Source organism: Hydra viridissima, unplaced genomic scaffold, assembly GCF_058129835.1.
Source record: "Hydra viridissima isolate aposymbiotic clone 2 unplaced genomic scaffold, HvirCarnegie_v1 scaffold_2, whole genome shotgun sequence".
NCBI lineage: Eukaryota > Metazoa > Cnidaria > Hydrozoa > Anthoathecata > Hydridae > Hydra > Hydra viridissima.
In genome coordinates, this window is record NW_028324301.1 from 22,543,785 (window position 1) to 22,563,989 (window position 20,205).

At 28.6% G+C, this 20,205-nt stretch overlaps 2 protein-coding genes across 6 annotated transcripts; both read right to left on the reverse strand.

The window, feature by feature from the left end:
* Positions 1–1,936: 1,936 nt before the first annotated feature.
* On the reverse strand, positions 1,937–9,695 carry LOC149892477 (uncharacterized). Of its 2 annotated transcripts, none has more exons than XM_090079208.1 (9): positions 8,930–9,695; positions 8,638–8,749; positions 8,312–8,443; positions 8,143–8,232; positions 7,540–7,620; positions 6,965–7,027; positions 6,668–6,747; positions 2,572–2,670; positions 1,937–2,494 (listed from the first exon to the last, which is right to left on the reverse strand). In XM_090079208.1, exons 1-9 carry the CDS (start codon positions 9,562–9,564, stop codon positions 2,371–2,373), a joined length of 1,416 nt encoding a protein of 471 aa, XP_089935334.1. In that variant the 5' UTR covers positions 9,565–9,695; the 3' UTR covers positions 1,937–2,370. The 2 variants fall into 2 exon arrangements, with proteins under 2 accessions (XP_089935334.1, XP_089935333.1); XM_090079207.1 differs by having other exon boundaries at positions 8,638–8,752.
* Positions 9,696–10,951: 1,256 nt separating this feature from the next.
* LOC145188512 (E3 ubiquitin-protein ligase RNF14-like) lies at positions 10,952–18,880 on the reverse strand. 4 transcript variants are annotated; one of them, XM_090078607.1, is made up of 5 exons: positions 17,159–18,880; positions 16,623–17,011; positions 15,042–16,467; positions 13,563–13,695; positions 10,954–12,283 (listed from the first exon to the last, which is right to left on the reverse strand). In XM_090078607.1, the coding sequence occupies exons 3-5, from the start codon at positions 15,218–15,220 to the stop codon at positions 11,174–11,176; spliced, it is 1,422 nt and encodes a 473-aa protein (XP_089934733.1). In that variant the 5' UTR covers positions 15,221–16,467; positions 16,623–17,011; positions 17,159–18,880; the 3' UTR covers positions 10,954–11,173. The 4 variants fall into 4 exon arrangements, with proteins under 4 accessions (XP_089934734.1, XP_089934735.1, XP_089934733.1 ...); XM_090078606.1 differs by having other exon boundaries at positions 15,042–17,011; XM_090078608.1 differs by lacking the exons at positions 15,042–16,467; positions 16,623–17,011; positions 17,159–18,880 and adding an exon at positions 14,104–14,710 and having other exon boundaries at positions 10,952–12,283.
* Positions 18,881–20,205: the final 1,325 nt, after the last annotated feature.

Here is a 20,205-nt window from a genome sequence, read left to right on the forward strand (position 1 = left end):
TTTTTTTTAAAAAAGTGCTTTTTTATAAACTTCACAAGTTCACTACAGCAAATTAGTTTTAGATTTATTTTATTCTTTGTGTATAGCAACGAAGCCCTTCGCTTTCATGTTTGACGCTGTATTTAAACATAAAAAAATTAAAAATAATAGAAACGTAGATTTGAAATTTACCTTACGTTGAGGGTAAGCACGCATAACTAATTCACGAGTTATCAAGTAAATATATATTAATTTTAGTGTTGTTTTTTTTAAAAGGCTTGTCCTTTAAGCGCTTTAATAAAACTTAAAACCTTTCAAATGAGTTTTCGGATTTGTTAACATTCAACTAAAAATTCTCTGTGAAAATCGTTAAATTATTTTTTAATCATCCTGGCCTTTTATACAGTTTTACTGAATACAAGGTCAACTGAAGTCAAGAAATATGTTCAACCAAAACGTTAAGAATTATTCTTTTTTTTAAAAAGGATATGCTTTTCTCTTATAAAATATGATGATTGCAAAACTAGATATTTGCAATTAAAAAAAACAAAGTGGCAAGTTAAAAAAAACTTATATAATACATGTAAATCCTTTTTTTTTCTTTTCCCCTCTTTATCTATTTAGATTCATCTAAGATCTAGGAGATGATATTTAGATTAATCTATGATCAAGATGATATGCGTCATTTGAAAAACGAAATATATTTACTTATTTATACATTTTTATATATATGAAAAATTTATCGGCTGCAATAATTGTGTTTATTTTATGAAATGAAAAACACACGGAATGAAAATATGAATTAAAAATACAAAAACTTGTTAATCTCTGCTAAAAGAATCCAGATTTATAAAAAAAAAACAACCTATAAACAGAAAATACTTTATGGACCCATGCAACCGTCCTTGCTCACCATGAAATTTTAAAATATAAAACGTTGATTAAAAAAAAAAAAAATAATTAATATTTGAAGGTTTAAGCCAATTTCTTTTCAAAACAATCATCTCAAAACCGTTACACCCAAAGCTGAAGTGTTTTGAAAAGACACTTTAGAATTGAAAAAAAAAAAAGTTTTTTTTCTCCAAACACAGGATACTAAACAAATTCAGGAGAGAACATGAAAACGAATATAAAAAAAACAAACAAACAAACAAAAAAAAAAAAAAAAAAAAAAAAGCAATTTCATATTACATTTTGGAGAAAATGAAAAATCTGCATACTGAAAAGAATGGGGGGTCCCATTTAAAAACTCTTTTTTTTCAAAACACGCAGTGTTATTGAAAACACTTAAATAAAAATAGTTTTGTAGAACTCTGATTGAAAATACCTAAGCTGTTGGGTATTTTCTTAAAATTGAGAGCTTTGGGATTTCTGTTTTAAAAAAACTTACATTCAAACTACTTTAAAAAGAACTGAGAGAAATTGACAGACGGGAGATGCTTACCACCCACCTTAAAATGAACAAAAAATGGACAGGTGGGAGATGCTAACCTCTCACCTGTTGATTGGTCAAAAATGTTTCAATACAGAAAAAACAAATATTTTTCCTTCTTCTTGGGTTTTTCTAAGAGTTTCTATTTTTTCTATCAAAGTAAAAAAGCCATCCCTAACAATTAACAAATGTTACTCTCTGGAAATTAACCATAGAGGCGGGGAGTGGCAAAAAGGCCACGACTCCAAAGTTTAAAAATTTTTATACCCACTTGTATTTATTAAACCCTCTTCCCTCTACAACTACAACATTTTCTTAGAATCGATCCAGTAAAACATCACTAATAAATTAGTTTTTCTTAAAAGGATTTTGCGTGGGTAAAAAAAAGAAGACATTATAATAGAAATGACTTTGTAAAGAACGAAAAATGTGAATTGGAATCGACACATTCTAATATAACTTTGAATATCGACATTTTATCATAAATAAAAACTTTATATATATATATATTTTAAGAAAAAAACGTTTAAGTAACATTTTTTATTTTTTCACAAAAAGCTGTGTTCAACCTAATTTTATTGCGATTTCAAAAACTCAAATATTATGTTTAATATTATGATCCACTCTAAATGTTATAAATCTCTTTCGTCATTTCGTAGCAATAAAACTTTCTTTCCGATTCTGAAAAAACTTTTAAAATCCAGCAAAAGATAGAATAAAATCAGTAGGTGGGATTGTGGGATAGAATTTACTTTTATTGTAGACAAGTTAAAAAAGTTTAACACTTCTTTAGGTCGGATGTTTTGACGGTTGCTTAGATAAAGAACTCATCACCAGATTTTTACTCACACAAAAAGAAATTATCATCAGACTTCTCAGAGAATTCGACTTCAGAAACTTCATAAAACCTAGTGAAAAACATTCTTCGTCCACAGAACCAAAACATCACCAAAAAAAGGTTACCAAAAAACAAGTATTCGTGGATCTCCCATATATTTTTCAGCAAATATGCGCCCATCGGGTGTGGGATCCGAAAATGCTAATTCGTTTTTACTGATGACACACCCGTATAAGAAATTATGCCTATAAACCAACGAAGCAGAATTTAGAAGGCAAAAAATGCTTTTAGACTACTTTTCATATTCCTCGAAATCTCTTACCTTATGCAATCAACAATTCTGCTTGCAATGTTCTGACGCCGATTTTGCGAAAACACCCATATACGGCTGATGCCACAAACTGCTGGAACTGCCTCCGTGCTAAAAAAAAAAGTAAAATGTTAAACAAATTAAGTTTCTGTTAAAAGCTATAAATTTAAAGATATCTAACCTTGCAATTACAAACACCATGCATTTTAAGTTTTCAATTAAAAGAAAAACGATTAAGTTATGAATTTTCTTCAATTCAAAACTTTAGTTGTGGAAAAATTGTATAGAATGAATCAGTCTTACAAGGTATTCACAATACACTTTATGATACAAGTAAGTTCCCTTAAGAATGTTCATAAAGGTCATAAATCTTTTTAAGAGCAATCTCTAAAAACGTAATTAACAATCTTAAGTGATCGCAAGATTTTCTCGCTGTATTCTGTAAGAAGTTTGAAAGAATACATATGATTTGATAAACCGTAGGTTGTCCGTTATCACTTAACTCCTGCAGGTTTAAGTACTATATAATAACGAGTATTGTTAAAATTGAAATATTTAATCATACATTACATGAGATGTACAAACTTAAGTAACAGGGCGTGTGATGCAGCCAAATATACCCTGGTTAGTTTAGACTCCTAATGGACATAAGCCTGATCAAATGAAACAGATACTACTTTGAGTCTTCTCATCGCCAGGTTTCCAAGAAGCAAAACCACAAAATAGTAAGTTAGTACTTATTTTGTGGTTAGAGATCATTCTTATTTTGAAGAAGCTCTGATATTTATGTGTTTAACTGGAGTCTTATTCTGTGACTTATTTGCATTTCTATAGGAATGGTTATAGTATGATTATCGATTGATAAACACTACTTCTGTAAACTTATGCTTAGACTTTATAAAGATTATTCATTTTCAGGAATTGCTTTGTAATACAATTCAAAAAAACTTTTTTATGATTTTTTTTTTTTAATATATTTTACTTTTATATATACGGAGCTAAAAATAATATTTATATGATGGTACGACATGAAACTCTGTAAAAACGAAACAAGATCATGTAAGATATCGCTCAAAATTACACTAAACTCAATGTTATAAAAACTATATTATAAGAAAAATCATGCTATAAAACTTGTAGGATCTCATAGAATCTTGTGATTGTGATGTAATCACTGCGAGTTTTAGCAAATAATTGAATTTTTAGTAATTTGAACAAAACCTCACGTAATCTTGTATATTTGGTATGCTAATCTAGTTTTGCCCTTATAAAGTGCATCTTAAAAATCACATATTTACAAAATCCCAAGTTAAAAACCCTAGTGCATTACATACATACATACATACATACATACATACATACATACATACATACATACATACATACATACATACATACATACATACATACATACATACATACATAAAAAAAGTAAACAATTGTTGTTTTACTTTTTTTTGTAAAAAAAGTTCAAAACCTAAAAATAGATTTTTACTTCTTTTTTATATATTTATTGTGTAATATGCATGCATTACAATAGAAACAAAAAATGAATTTGAAAATGTTCTAATGTTTTAATACTCGTATGATGCTGCTTATTTCTCAGGAGAAATTGAAGTTGCAGGTAGCATAATGCATCACTTTAATTGTACGCTCTGCATATTGATTACTGCTTGGTATGTTGAGTATGGATGGTTACTATTTCCAGTTCTCCAATGAATTTAATTCTTTTTTGTAAAGCTTTAATATTTCTGAAGGTTCTTGAAGTCTTTTTAATTGTACATCTGATAAGCAAACCAAGAGTGGGCTAAAATTGGTTGCGTAAGTAAGGATCATCTTAATTGGATTTCAGTTGTACTCATCAAGAATTTTAGTAACTCCTTCAGAAATAGTTTCAGCTTTGATATTGTTTAAACACCACTACCACTACCCCTACCTAATATTAATTTTGCTCAATGTACTTGCCATCAAAATGTAGGGACCATTATTCCATTGTAAATTTTCAAACATTTCTTCATTCAATTTAACAGCCTCTCTCTGAATATTGACTTGGTTTGTTTACATTTAAATTATATTTTACATTTCTTACCTTGACCTTGTATTTGTTTAAATTACAAGATTGTGAAAGGAGATTTAGGAAAGGTCCATTATTTGGGAACCAACCTTAAAAAAAATTGGTTTAATTAAAAATGGAGAGGAATTTTTAGGCTACTACATTTTGCAACTGATTTTCCTGAAGAATATTAGGAAGAAAATACAGCTAAAATACAATTTTTCTTTTCCAAAGTTTCATGGAGATAACGACTTTTTTTTATTTTTTAAATTTATTTATCTTCTTAATTTAAAAAAACAACTTTTATAATTCACTATTTGTTTGACTCAAAATGTCAAAAGAAAACAGAAATTTACCTTATTTTTTAAAAATATCCATTTATTCTAAATAAGTTCAGAGCAGAATAAAAATATAGTAACTTTTAAACAATACCAGTAGTATAAATACAGGGGTGGGGGTGGGGGGTGGCTTAAATGAAAATATTTGTATTTTTCTAAGTTGGCATCAAGAGTTTGCAACTATTTGGTGAACATTTTTCTATAAAAAGAAGCAATTAAAAGAATTTTCTATAAAGTATGAGTATGAAGCATCAATAAGATGTGCCTAAAATACATGTTTTATTATGTCTGAAACTACTAATTTTGACCCTTGAAAACGTTGGACTGACAAGAATACTCAGTGTCATACTGATATGAACTCCCCAAGAACAGCCATTTTTAGTAAAGAGAAAGCTAGAGACATATTGACCTTCAAGACAAACAAGACATACAAGACATTATGGACACTACTAAAGGCAGAATTATAAAAAATGATAGGAAGAACCTTTCTGAACTTATAGTGTCCTATAACTTATGAATTTATAGCGCAATTGTAAATATCAAAAAAACTACTTTTAAATACTATTTTTGCAATTCTTAAAAACACATGAAAATTCGAGCTGATTCCATTGTATTCTGATTTTATGTGAAGACAATAACACAAATTCACTCAATTTCTTATCAGATATATTCAAAATATCCTTGTCCTATTCATTAATATACAGATTTTGGTGGAAACAGCTGTTTTATGTACTTTTTATGCACAATAATAAAATAAAAATGCTTACACTAGGGTTACAATTTTTTTATTTAAATACCTGTTAAATGATTTTTGTGAAAGTAATAAAAATAGGTTTCCTTTTTTTGTCTTTTTTGCCTCTTTTGTCTAATTGTACAAAAACCTGGTTTTCGATCAGGAATATTACTAGAATGGTAGCACATGCACTTTGATACTTTCTTTTGTTAGCCATTTCAATTTAATCATGAATAAAAATTTGGTAATTGAACTTGTTGTTGCCAGTGTTTTTATTACCTGATTTTTAATGCACCTTACTAATGCTGCACTCATTTGATTTTCCACCAGTTTACAGCATTTTGATAGATGATGATGCCAAAAGATGTAAAAAGAGGTGCAGTTTTGAGATGGAGCTTGAATTCTATTGGTCCTCAAAACACAACCAACTTTAATGACATCATAAGCCAGTAACATCTCATTTTCAAATTTTTAAATTTGTACTATATATGGCATATATTTTACCATTACAGCATTCATACAGATAGAAAGTATAAGGTGCATTAGATTTTTTTATATTTTTAACAAAAAAAAAAAAACACAGAATAGTAATCTATAGTAAAAGCTTGTTGGAAAAGACTTCAGGTAAATTTTTTTTTAAAAAAAATATCCTTAACTCTTTAATGCACCAATTATTTTTCTGTAACTAACATAACTCATTAAAAATCATCTACAAAATGACAGTGGTACTATGAAATGTTAAATTAGACTTTTTCTACAGCCTTTTTCAACTCTCATTTATAAAATAATATTGTTTTCAATCGGTTAGAATGCACCATTTGAATTGGGGAAGCTTAGCTTAATTTGTTGTTATACAACAACATGAAAGGGTTAAATTCAAAACTCTAACTTACACCTTGGGACAAAATTTATGTGTCATGCATTCTTATTGATTTATGTGAAAAAACCAAACAGCAACATACTGTTATAAGATCTCAACTTTACCTGCAACACCATGAGTTTGTAGGAGCCCCACAAGCTTTTTCTGGGCTTGTGATTTCTGAGTTAACAATAATTGGGTAAGCCTAATAAAGCAAAACTTAAAATTAGTTAAAGCATTTTTCTGAAAATAAAGGGTCATGCTAAATTATTTTCCAATTTTTTTGGTTTTTAATATGCAGTAAATAAAGACAAAAATGCAAAATATTAGATACAAAAAACTACATGATTATAAAGTTGATATCAAACTATGAATGATTTGCTAAAAGTTGTTTAAAACAATCAACTAAAATTAAAATATACCTTAGTAATTGGTAAAGCAATAGCACAGCCAACAATCTTCTTTGCTGACACAAATAAATACGCCTATAAAAGTATACACATCTGTAAAAAAATACTTTCATTTCACAAGGTAATAAAAAACACTGTACTAGAAATATACATGGCAAAAACTAGTTGTCTGATTGGAGATCAAAAGTACAGACTACAAAAGGTGATGAAAAACACTTTATAGTGTTAACAAGATGCTTGAACCACTTACAAATAAAATAAAAAGTATCTAGTACTTTTCAGTTGTGAAGCAGTACAAGCATCTAAACTAAAATATTTTAAACTCGTTATTTCCACTAAGTTTATCACATAAATTAAAACACCAAATCTTAGCACAATTACTAATACAATAACTAGAAATATCATCCCATGATAAAAAAAAAAAAGTCTTTGTAAATTTTAAGGAGTAAAACTGCTTTCTTTAATGACGTATTTTAAAAACTTCTTTCTTTATTTTGCTTTTTTTTTTTCCTAATTCAAGTAAAGACAAACTTTCCTGTTCTGTGTACACAAAGAAATTATGAAAATCAGTAACAAATGAAAACTACCTGCTGTTCAGATTTTGAATAAATGTCTTGACCAATTGTAATGCCAAGCTCTGTGTCAATAATATCTCTTATATCCAATAGCTATAACAAATTAAAATGAAAATAACTGTAGAAAAATAAATTTATTTAAACATTACAGTTTTGAATTATAAATTTTTGCTAAAATTGTATGGTTTAAAACTCAACAACCACAAGTATTCTTAAATTTACATATTTAAATCAACAATCAACTATAGAAAAATTTACGGAAACTATAGAACTTTCTATTTATTTATTATCTGTTCTACTCTAAATTAGCACACACGGTTGGATAAATTTTAAGGTTATTTAATAATCAAGTTAAGGTCGTGGGAAAAAATATTTAATGTGGGAATAATGCAAATTTTTTGCACCATTCCAACATTTGATGTATTTTTTAAAGTTGTTATATATATCACAAATATATAAATATATCACAAATATATAAGTATATATATATATCACTATATATCAAATAATACCACTGAGCATGAAAATCCAAATACAAGGTTTGATGCATAAAGTTTTAAAAAGAAGCAAAACAATAAGCGCATTTAGGCAAAATAATAAATTAAATTATCAAACTTTTTTTTGATGTATGTGATTGTCACTGCTTTTGATCATAATTATTCGTCCATCATGGAATTCTTGCATCAATCTTTCATTCTTCCAACCCTAAACATAAATATTTGTATTAAAAGTTACAAGAATGAAAAACAAGAGGGAAATTAAAAATTAAAATACTTATACTCACTGGGAATTTAAGTTTCTGGACAACATTCTCGTGATACTTTGCATGCTGGCTTTCATCATCTGCTTGAGATTTTGTGTACACCATTCCACAAATGGTACAGGTCACATGACCAAAATCTTTTTGACCAAAGTCCTAATATTTACTCATTACATACAGTGTTGCCTTTAAGTCAAAGGACATAAGGGAAAAAAGATAATAGAATAAAAATATTTTTTTATTAGTTAATTTTTTCTTATTTAAATTAAATTTGAAGAAAAAACCAAACAAAATGTGATCATTTAAATAAATATATCAAGAATCACACAAAAAATATAAAAATAAATAACTATGTAAGTTTGCTCCATTCTTGAGTTAAAAACTGCACATTTCTTTGGATTGAGTTTGCTAGATAACTTACGCTGCTGTCTAGGCGATTCTTGTAAATCAAAGGGAGAGAAACTACTACGAGAGTTATGAAATGATTACACCACATAAAGCATATCTTAATAGGAATGTAAAGAATTATAAAAAATATCTTTATAGGAATGTAAAGAATTTGCCTGAATATATGCAAATTTGTTAATATAACATATTTTTATGTCTATATTTAAATCTATAAAGAGATTAAAACTAACTAACACTTGAATATTCTCTTTTTCACATGGTTTCAGAAGAACTTGATGATACACTTTAGTTGAGTGTTTAAAGCCATTATTAGAGAGGGGAACAGTTCTCCAAATTGCTGGTGAAGATGAACAATTATCTTTAGCCAACTTAAAAGATTCATTAAAGTAACTGGAAATCGTTCTTTGTTTTGTTTTGTACTGTTCAGTCTTTTGAGCTGATATTGAGGGAGAAGCTGTTACTTTGCAAGCTACAGAGGAAAATATTTTCTCAGTATGCAAACTTTGACTGCAACAGGTAGATGTACTGCTTTGCATAGCAATAGGAGATTTAGTAGAAGAACTTGAAGTATTGCATGAGCCAACAGGAGATGAGTGAGACATGGTGATAGGAGAAGATATATTTAAGATCTCTTGAGAGCTGGAAAAAATTGTTTGGCTGTGTGTGAAATTAAGCTTACATTTTTTACTTACTGGTGATCCTTCAAATTGAGAATCTGTATTGTTTACAGTACCATTACTAGAATTTAAATCTGATGTATCTTTTTCAAAACAAAGGAGATTGCAACTTTTGTCATACTTTTGTGGAGAATCGTTTTTGTAACTGGAACTCTTAATTCCATAAAAGGAGGTTGGGTTTCTTGCTTTCATGTTTCCAGAACCTTGTTTTAATAATTTCAGCTCTATAACAAATTTGTCTTGGACTTGTTAAATTGGCTTCTCATGTCCCAGAATATTTTCAGCTAAATGATAACTACTCATTCAACATAAGTAAACTAAAATCAAACCAAAAGATGACATTTTTATATGCTCAAATACTTAAAAAGTAAAATTTTATTTAAAACTTATTTTGATAAGAAAACCATTATAACAAAATAAATGAATACAATGCCTTTTTATAGAGAAAAATTAAGTTAGAGTCAAGGCTGTTCAATAGTCTTACAAAACAGAGAAGTTATTAGAAACTTTTGTCTCTTGATAACCAGAGTTTCCTTGGTAAAAGTAAAGAATTCTTAAAAACAGTTTTAACAAAAAATATGCTTAAATATATGAAATTGAATAAATTTCATAAATCAAAATGTCTAAATCTTAAAAAAAAAACAAAAGAAAGATTTTTCTTGCAAGACCTTAATTAGAGAAGCAAAATTGTAATTTAAAAAAAGTTGAGTTTAATTTCAGAACAGCACAAAAAATATAGGTTTTTAAAAGTTGTCATGACTGTTTGTGCATTTATACTTTTTATACAATTGGTAAAGAAAATTAACTCAACAAATGATTCAAAATTCATAAACAGTTTTATGAATTCAGAAAATGAAAAGAACTTTTTATCGACAAAGCATGTAATAAAATAAAGACAACAAAGTACCTCTTTTCTAAAGAGGATCTATAGGGTCATACTATAAACTATCCTGAAAGGTTGATAATAATGCCTATTGGGCCAAATATTCTATATAGAGCCATATCAAATTTTTAGCTGACTTCCAAATCTGGGTCACTGTGCAGATTATTTTAAAGGTCAATTTCAGTTAATGCAAAAAATATATTGATTTATTAGATTATTTCTTTGTTTACAATTCATTATTACTTTGATGAACTTTCACTTTTAAGTGCTTCTTGCATAGCAATAAAGCCTTTTAGTGTATAAAGCCATGAATCTATCTTATAAATAGAAAAACGCTGATAAAAAAAAACACTTAATAGAAGTAACATAAATAAATAAAAGAAATATATCAAAAATATGGTTTTTCATATAATTTTACAGAATATTTTATACATAAAAAAATTGTCAACGTGTAATATACAAATCATCATCTTGATTTAATATTAAGAAAACCAGTATGAAAAAATTTGATTACATATAGGCATATATAAGCATAACACATGTGATGCAAAAGGCCAAATCATTTGGTAAAAAAGACATAATTAAGTTTTACTAAAATTAATGTTTAAGCTGAGCAACATCAAAAATATATGTATGTAACAAAAAATTATATTTATTTAATTTTGCGCTATGTTTCTTACAAAAGACTTTTAAAAACTCTTTGGAGAAAAATATTTTTAAAAAAAGTATTTATCATAGAAAACTTCATTTATTTATACTATAAAAACATAATAAACAACAAGGTTGAGAAATATGATAAACTCAACAAGTTAATTCTAGACTACTCAAATTCATAATCTATTTTTATAACTATAATGTTAAATCAATTCTTCAATTCACTAATTCATAAAAAAATACGTTTAAATTTACATAGGTTATTTAATTTAAATTATCATCACCATCATCGTTTATAGCAAATTCCTCAAACCTATTGACATCTAATCCTTCAGACAACCGATTATAGCATTTACTTTTAGGAATGTTAAAATGTTTATATGGATTTGCAGTTGTTAGCTCTTTTCCACAAAGCCAACAAAAGTTTTTTCCACATTTATAGCATCGCATTTTGTTGCACCCATCAATTTTTTCTATACTTGTAGAACAACGAGGACATCTCTTTGAATAATTTTCCAACCATATTTCTGAAAAATGTTCATCAACAGCCTGCTCCAGCTGCTTTTTCCCATATCTTTTTTTCAAATTCTCTTTTTCTTCAGCAGAACCATTCAAATATAGTTGTCTTGATTCAGCAGAACAACTCAAATATAGCTGTCTCGATTCAACAGAACAATTCAAATATAATTTAACTAATTCTTTATCATTAACAGGGCAATTAGCAACACCATGATATGTTCGCTTGCATAGAACACAAAAAACAAAATGACACACTGGACATTGACCCATGTTTGATTCTTTTAAGACCACAGAATTGCAAGTTTTCCGAGGACAGTATGTAATCTCATCCATACAACCAAATGTTGACTGCAATAAAAAGTTTTCATATTTTTCATACAAATCTGATGAGACCAACATTTTTACCAAATTAGGGTCAGCTTGAGATTCACATTTTTCTTGAGGGCATGAAAGAGCTCTGACAGAGCCATCTCTTATTTGAACACTAAAATATTCGCTGATACATTGTCCACAAAATACATGCTTACATTTAGAGAACATGCAACACTTGAAGCCAGGCTTTTCTGTATCGCAAATAACACATTCAAAATAGGCATTATCAAATGCATGCTGTACTTCTTTAGAATTATAATCTATTAGGTAAGTCACAAGATTGCTTAAACTATCAGTTTCCTGGAAAACACGATCATCTGATTTTAATCGAAGATCCAAAGTAGAGACTGACAATATCAATTCATTTGACACATTAATGATCTTCCAAACATCATTTGTTAATACTTGCATCCATGTATATAAAACCTCTAAACCATCCTCTATTGTCCAGCATTTATCAAGCACTTCACAAATCTTTGACAACTAAAAAAGTTTACTGCACATATTAACAGTATTATTATTTTATCACGTTATTTTTTAAAGATTCTACTATATATACATATACATATATATACATATACATACATACATATACAACAAAAATTTTTATTGTGAAAAACAAACTTAAGCAAGTTATTTCAGAAAAAAGTAAGTTTTTGATGAAAACTTTTATGAGTATTCTTAAAGCAAATTCAATTAAGATTTCAAATAATAAAAATAAAATTGTTAACTAGCTTTCTTTACTCAAAATGTAACAATTGTTAAGGGGTTTTATTACCATTATTATAGATATTTTATTAATTAGATGATGTTTATGGTTTACCTTCGGTATAAATGTAAACTTTTGCTGAAAAGGCTTTTAAATATGATAATAGATATTATTTGTTCACATTCAGTTTAAGGCCTATTGAGAAACTGAATCTTTATTTACAAAAAAAAAAAAAAAACTGTTCAAAAAAGGACATAAAAGCAATGTTAATGAATTTAAATAGAGATTTTACTTTATGTTCTTTAAATGCTTTAAATTTTTAATTACAAATTTTTTTTGCTTTAAACTAAAAGTTTAAATCTAATCATTTTTGTAACAATTGGTTTAAATATGAGCAATACCTTTTTTACTTATTTTAGGTCATTGTTCTGATGGTTCATGCTGTTTAATGTTTGATACAGATCATTTTTTCTTAATATAGTCATAAAATTGAAAAAAGATTTTGAAAAATCTAGGAAGTTTTTAATGGTGAAACAAATTTTCTATTTACCAATCAAAAGCTTGTTATACTAAATAATTGAGGAAAGAAGAAATTTTTGATTTCCTATTTTATCAAGAAAACAATGAAACTATAAACTTAATCTTCTTTTTCCTTTTCTTCTGCTTTGGTTACAAGCTCTATTAACTTGAATAGATTAACATTTGTATACCACCTGTATATATAAATTTTACAAACTAAGCTCTGAGTGATAGAATATGGCAAGTACCATAAGTGACTTTTATCTAAGTAAAAGACTAGAAAAATCTGCATGCTAAATCTGAATCAAAGAAGCATGCTAAAGAACTTTGGTACTGCTCTGGGCAGACCAGTGATTTTGATTTTTGGAGAATGGAAAGAATGAAAGATAATGAACAAGAAAGATAAGATCAGTTGTTAATGCATTGTATCATTAAATTTCAGGTACAAATAAAACATTAAATCTTCATACTTCTTTATTAACTCTTAGTGTTACTTTTATATACAACTTTTTTTTCATCTTAAACGCTACTAACCTGTAATAAATTGAGCCATTTGCAAGATAGAGTGTAAAGAGGAGGTGATGAAGTTGGATAGCTATCAGGCAATTCAAAGTTCAATAAAATAGCAGGAAAATGCTTAATATCCAATTTAACTAAAGAGTCCTCTCTAAAAAATAAATGAATTCTTATGCTTCCAGTTTAAAAGAAATTCTACCACATATTCATAAAGATTTAAATTCTGAAATATGAACTTTATATCTTTTTACTGCTTGCTTTCAGTACAAAGTTTCAGCAGTCCACAGGTTTTTCATTAAATAAAAAAAAAAAAGCAGGAGCTTTTGATGTGCCACAAATTTACTATCTTATAAAAGATAAGAACTCGTTAGTACAAAGGATAAGCAGTTTGGTTGTCAAAAACTTGAAAAATAAATTCTTGAAATTTAAATTTAATTCTTAAAAATTAAAAAAAGCAGAAAACATTGCAAATGAAGAGCATTTAATCTTGTAAAAAACAATTTTACATTCTTAATCAATGTTTTCAGACCATTCTGAATGGTTTAAAATCTCAACTTACAGATCAATTTTATGTAGCATCATCAAAGAATATCTTGTTGGTCTTGGTAAATATGGTCTTTCTGCAGAAAGTTATTGTTTTGTCACTGATATGTCACTGCATCATAAACACTACACTAAGGAGATAGAAGGAGAATATGAACTCCTTGATGATTCTCAGTGTTTTGGATCAACTTTTTTTTTTTGTCATGAAAAAATTAGAAACAAAATGCTTTTGGATATTCATTTCTTCCTGTTTGTTGAACATTTGAGGCATTCTTGGTAACTTGACCATGTTGTTGGTACTTTTTAAGTGTCTTTTTTTTTTGCCTCTCTTGTTCTTTAAGAGTAAATAGTTTTGGTCAGACCAAAACTATTTACTCTTCCATCTAAAACCGTTTACAAAATTATTGTTTCGTTATCAATTGATTTTTTATTGATTATATGCTCTACTGCTGCATGCATAGAAACCATATTCAGCTGACAACTTTTCTTAAAAGCCAATAAGGGTAATCACTTTTAAGAACTTTTTTCCATTTAAATCAAAATAATTAGGTGCATCAGCAAGTCATAAACGTTTTATACTAAACAATGTAGCTGAGAAATTTGCAGAAAAATATTGTTTTAATCTAAAAGCCATTTTGTTTGCCCTACAAGAAACTTTTTTTGCATTGTAGAAGTTTTTTTCTGGAACTAAAAGTAACACAACCTTTTGTCAACAAAAAATATGCATATAGTATTTATTTTCAAAAAGTATACTGCAAAATATATATAGACTAAGTTACAGGTTAACATTAAAATAACTCAATTAAAAAAAAAAAAAAAAACCATTCAAGATTACCTAAGATATTAGCATGTTTAAAAAAATTAAAAAAAAACAAAAAAACAAACAATTATGACACAGATTGTGATAGATAACATTTCACATTTACATTTAAAAACTAATAAAATAAAACATACAACAGATTGCTTGAATCATCTGAAGTCGAGTATAAGACTCTAAGTCCAGCAGGAATTTCAACATATGCAGAAAGCTGTCCTCCAAAAGCCTCTGAAGAACGAACAAAATTTCTTTCTGAATAGATTGACTCTATTGCCATCAGTTCATTTTTTTTACGTTCGTTGTTATCTTCATTCATCTTTTTATTTAAAAAGCTTTCATCTACAAGTAACAAATTAAGAAAGAAAAAAAAAGACTTTGCATACTTAGGTATGAAGCAGATTTGTTATTGTTGGAGTAAAGAGCTTAATTAACGTTTTAAAAAAAGTTTCCTCAAATGTGTTTTCATACAAAACAACTGTTAAACGAAAAGTAGCCACAAAAAGAAAGATACTTGTTGTGTAGTTTATAATAGAATGCGTTTAAATTTTAGTTAAAATAAATGTTTAATATGGTTTATGGTTTTCAGTAATGACAGCAGTGTACAGATTTGGAATTTTTGAGCAGGAGAACGATAGACTTAGGGTAACCCCCGGCGGTATTCCGACTAACATGACAAGAAATGTTTTTGACATGTTTGCGCAAGAAATCATTAAATATGTTATATTGTCATGAGAATTTGATACTAAATGCATAATGGCATTTATTAATACAAACAAAAAATTATGATCACGGAATGCTTATGCTACTACCATCACGTACACCAATTGTTCAACCTCAGATCAAGGATCTGTCTTTGACTAGTAACAATATTTTGACTCTAATGAGGCAAAAATATCTGGTGAGTTATCTTGCAGCATTGCACCACAGTTAATCTGCAGATCAACTTTGATTCATTATCATTTTGATGTTTAATTCTCACTCTCTAAAACATCGAATGATTTTAATGTCACAGAAGTCCATTCAGTTTGTTAAATATTTGAAATTTAGTTATGTCGCAACTCAGAACTTGAACTGTTGTTTAATATGGATTCGAATAGTCCTGCCAAAATTAAAGTTCTCGTTGATATTCAATTTAACTTGGTGGTACTGCGGTAGTCAACGAATAACGCCGGGGCTAAGCTTTTTAAAGTGGGTGGCACCGCCTGCTTCCTTGCTTTTCGACTTTTACTTGTGGGTGCGATGAAGGATATATTTTTACCCTAGAGTAAATATTAAATTAGTCGAAGAAAAAAGTCTAAAAATTCCCTGGGGCTGCTATGGAGGTGCTTTTACTTTTCCAGTGGTAGCTATATAGCTCCTTGCCTTCCCCTGGCGCAGGCATTGTGTAGGATTATCAATACTATTCTTTTCTTCCACCATTTGTTTGCCACATACTTGTTGCGAGTTTTTGTATTCTTGTTCAATAGATATCATACATCATGATGAAACGCAGCGTTATCTTATTATCGCTATTTAGAGGTTTACTCCATTCTTTTGGTGTAAGATCTTCAACCAGTTTTTTGTCTAATTTTGTAGCAGGACCAAAAAGTTTTAACCAATTAAATGAATTTCAAAAATTTCAAAAATTTGAAGAATTAAATTTAAAAAAATAAAAAGAAGAATAAAAAAAAAGAAGAAAATAAAAATTCTTGTTAAAATAAAGTTCAATATTGATCCACCTTCTGTTTTTGAATTTGCAACTGCATCTTTTGCAAATCAGGTTTCTGCAGTACCCTTATATTTTACTTTTTCTCGTTTCTGTAGTACCTGCATACTTAACTTTTTCTCGTTTCATGATATAACCATTTTCATGACATAACCATTTATAGAAAGTGTGAGTTGTTTACCATCTAATTCTGTAACTTTTTTGTATTTCATAAAAATAAATTTTAGATAAAACATTTAAAAATTTTTATCTCCATATGAAAATGCATGTATAGTTCCATCCAAATTACACACTTGTTATTTTTAGAAGTCAATGCCAACTTTCTCATTATATATTTTTTATGCTTGTGACCACGAATCACATTCATAGATCTCATTACATTTTCGTTTTTCAACAAAGCACCTAAACATAAAACAACGTTCTTAAACAGATTTGATAGTCTTCAAATGTAATACTATTTTTAAGAACTCGCTTTTTTTACAAATTTACATTTCTCGTCTACTTTTCCATCCATTATTTTTAATGTATAAACAGAGTTTTAAAATGTACCTTTTTCAATTATATATCTTTTTTCTTCGTGTTTGAATTCCAATTGACCTTTTTATTGTATTGAGCTTTAATACCACTTGGATGATTAGACGTAAATTCACTCATGTCAAATCTAGCTTCAACATCTCCAGATATATTTTTACAGAAAAAAAACTTCAATCTCATAGATCAAACTGTCAGCCTCTGTGTACATTGCTTTTGCTTTTTCTCCGTAATTTATTCTTTTGAATTACAATGGAAATCATACGTTTAAGTCTCAAACTCAAATCAAGAATACAAAAACCTAGGTACACCGGTTTATCAAATGCTTTTCGCATGCATAGCTACTAGTTTTTCATCAACAGTATAACAGCGTTTAAAGCTTGGTTTTGCAGCTTGTTTCTTTGCTTTAGCTTCATAGTTATCTAATCTAATATCTATTCTATTTCATATGGTTTCCATAGTTTTTCCAAATACACTATTATTCATGAGCTTGAAAAAATCTTTTTCAAAATTGTTTTTAGCTTATGCTCTTCAATCAGCTTTAAGATCAATTTATCTCTTGAGCTTATCACTCTTTGTGAATCTCACGCCCCTATGATAACCACCTTTTTATTCCTAGATCCTCAGCTGCTTTTTTAAGATCAATGTTAGATAGAGGTTTATTATCTAAGTGTAATTTTACCAACTTTTATTGTCATTTTATATAAGCTTTATAATTTTTCTTTGCACATAAAATGAACATTAAACAATACTCATGGAAAAATTCTTTAAACAAGCGTCAAAATAATCCATTATAACTTACAAGTATTAGAAGTGTAATTATTGATCTGGATTTGGCAACACTATTATTTAATCTACTCATTAACCCAGGTTGGATTGATTGCAGTAAACTGATGGTTTTTGAGAAGTCTTTTTCAGCCAGAATATCGTGTTGTAATGAAAACATTTGAAGAGAAATTACCTAAAGAAACGATTTCTCGATTTTTTGATAATAATGAAGCAATAATACAAATAGGTATATCTGTTTCTTATTAAGACAGCAGCAAAAGAAAATAAACAACTATGTCATATTGAATGCAGCTTTTTAGAGTCAGGAGCAAATGTTCTAGATTCTAGAGAATTCTCTTCAGAAAATACAAATCTTGTCATTTTTGAGGATGTGTCAACAGAGAAACAAAATAATTGTGAGGCTTATTATACTCGTGGAAGATATAGTAGTATTGAATGTATCTACCTTGCACAGAATTATTTCAAACTTCCCAGACAAATTATACGTGAGAATGCAGATTTTATTTGTCTATTTCCACAAGACGCAAAAAAGTATAAACCGTATCTAATACGATCATGTTAGTCAAGTCAGGCCAATCATTGAGCATAGAAGAATATACAAAATGGCTGGCGAAGATGAAAAATTATCTTCAGCCAACTTAAAATATTTTTTGTAATAACTGGAAGTTGTTCTTTACTTTGTTTTGCTTAGTTCAGTCTTTTGAGCTGATATTGAGTAGACACTGCTAATATGTTACAACTAAAAATCCGGACAAACTTTGAGTCATCAATTTTATTAATTTAAAAAACATAATAAGTTATTTTATTTTATTAAAAACGTATTTACGAAATAAAAAATACTTGTTTATCAGTCCATTTCGACGAACAAGTTAAATTCTAGTAAAAGTATTCGCCCCAAGCCTATGTACGCGCAACTTAGGTTGATTTTTTTCGTACAATACTTGATTGGATTTCTTAGTTGGTGGAGATTTTTAGCTTGCCAATTATCTACATACACCAATCTTTTAATTTCAGTCTAAATATTTTCGATCGAACTATATTCGGGCACATTAGCAAGGTTTTTGTCTCTCGGCACATATTCCATATTTTCAGCTTTTAGGTAATCTTGTACTTTGTTTGAATAGTGTGTGGAAACTTGTTTAGGCCAGAACACAATTTTGTCGTTTTTGTGAATCCAGTTCGTGAAATTATTTAATTTAACCAGACATTCGGAAATGTGTACATCCTTGTCGAATGCTTGGGCCGAAGGAGCAATGTTATGCTTTCAGACTCCTTTTTGAAGACAAGGCTATCCAAATTAATAATTTTCGCTCATACTTGCTTTTTCTTTTGAGCTAGGCCGTATTAGGCGTTGCGTCGGGATCAAAAGTTTAATATCCTGCGTTGTCAGAAAAATCGATGTTGCTTAAAGGAAAATATGACTCGTCGTCAATGATCACAATTTTTTACCGAAAAAGTGCAACAAATTTTCGGTACTTATGACGCACAGTCGCTTTCTGAGCCGATATTCTTTTTGGGTCTTTAATTTTTTTTGCGATAACAAATGCTCGTCTTCGTTGATAATTTTGGGTATATACTGCTGGGAAATATTGAATCTCTTGGTTAAGCTATGCTGTGAAACACCATCCTTCTTATCAATTAATTATTCTACGCGTTTTATCTTTTTCTTAGGCATTTTTCTTGCAGTCCGACCACTTCCAACCTTTTTTTTCTGGTTCTATATAATTCTCCTTTAGTTACAGTATATTGTAAATGGTCATTTTTGGGACACTTACCATGCGAAAGTGATTAACAATAAACGTTTTGTCCTCTTTTGGATAAAAATTCAAAAAAGCGTACACTGGTTTTCGGAGTGCCTCTTGATTATTCAAGCTTTTAGACATGTTTAAGTTAGTTATGAAAAAATAAAGACTATCGGATATTGCAGAGGATTAAATTTGCAAAATAAGAAGGTAGGATTATAAAATTATGAAGCATGGTCAGACATATATTGAAGCTACAAAGTTTGTCCGGATTTTTAGTTGTCACATGTTACTTTTTAAACTACAGAGGAGAATACTTTCTAACTATGCAAGTTTTGACTGAAACAGGTAAAAGTACTGCTTCGTATAGCAATAGGTGTGGGAAATTTAGTAGAAGAACTTGTAACATTACATGGATAACAGGCAATGAGTGAGACAATGCAATAGGAGAAGATATATTTAAAATCTCTTGAGAGCTGGAAAAGGTTGTACTGTATCCTTTTCTTCAAAGTAAGCTTGTTTATATTTTTGGTT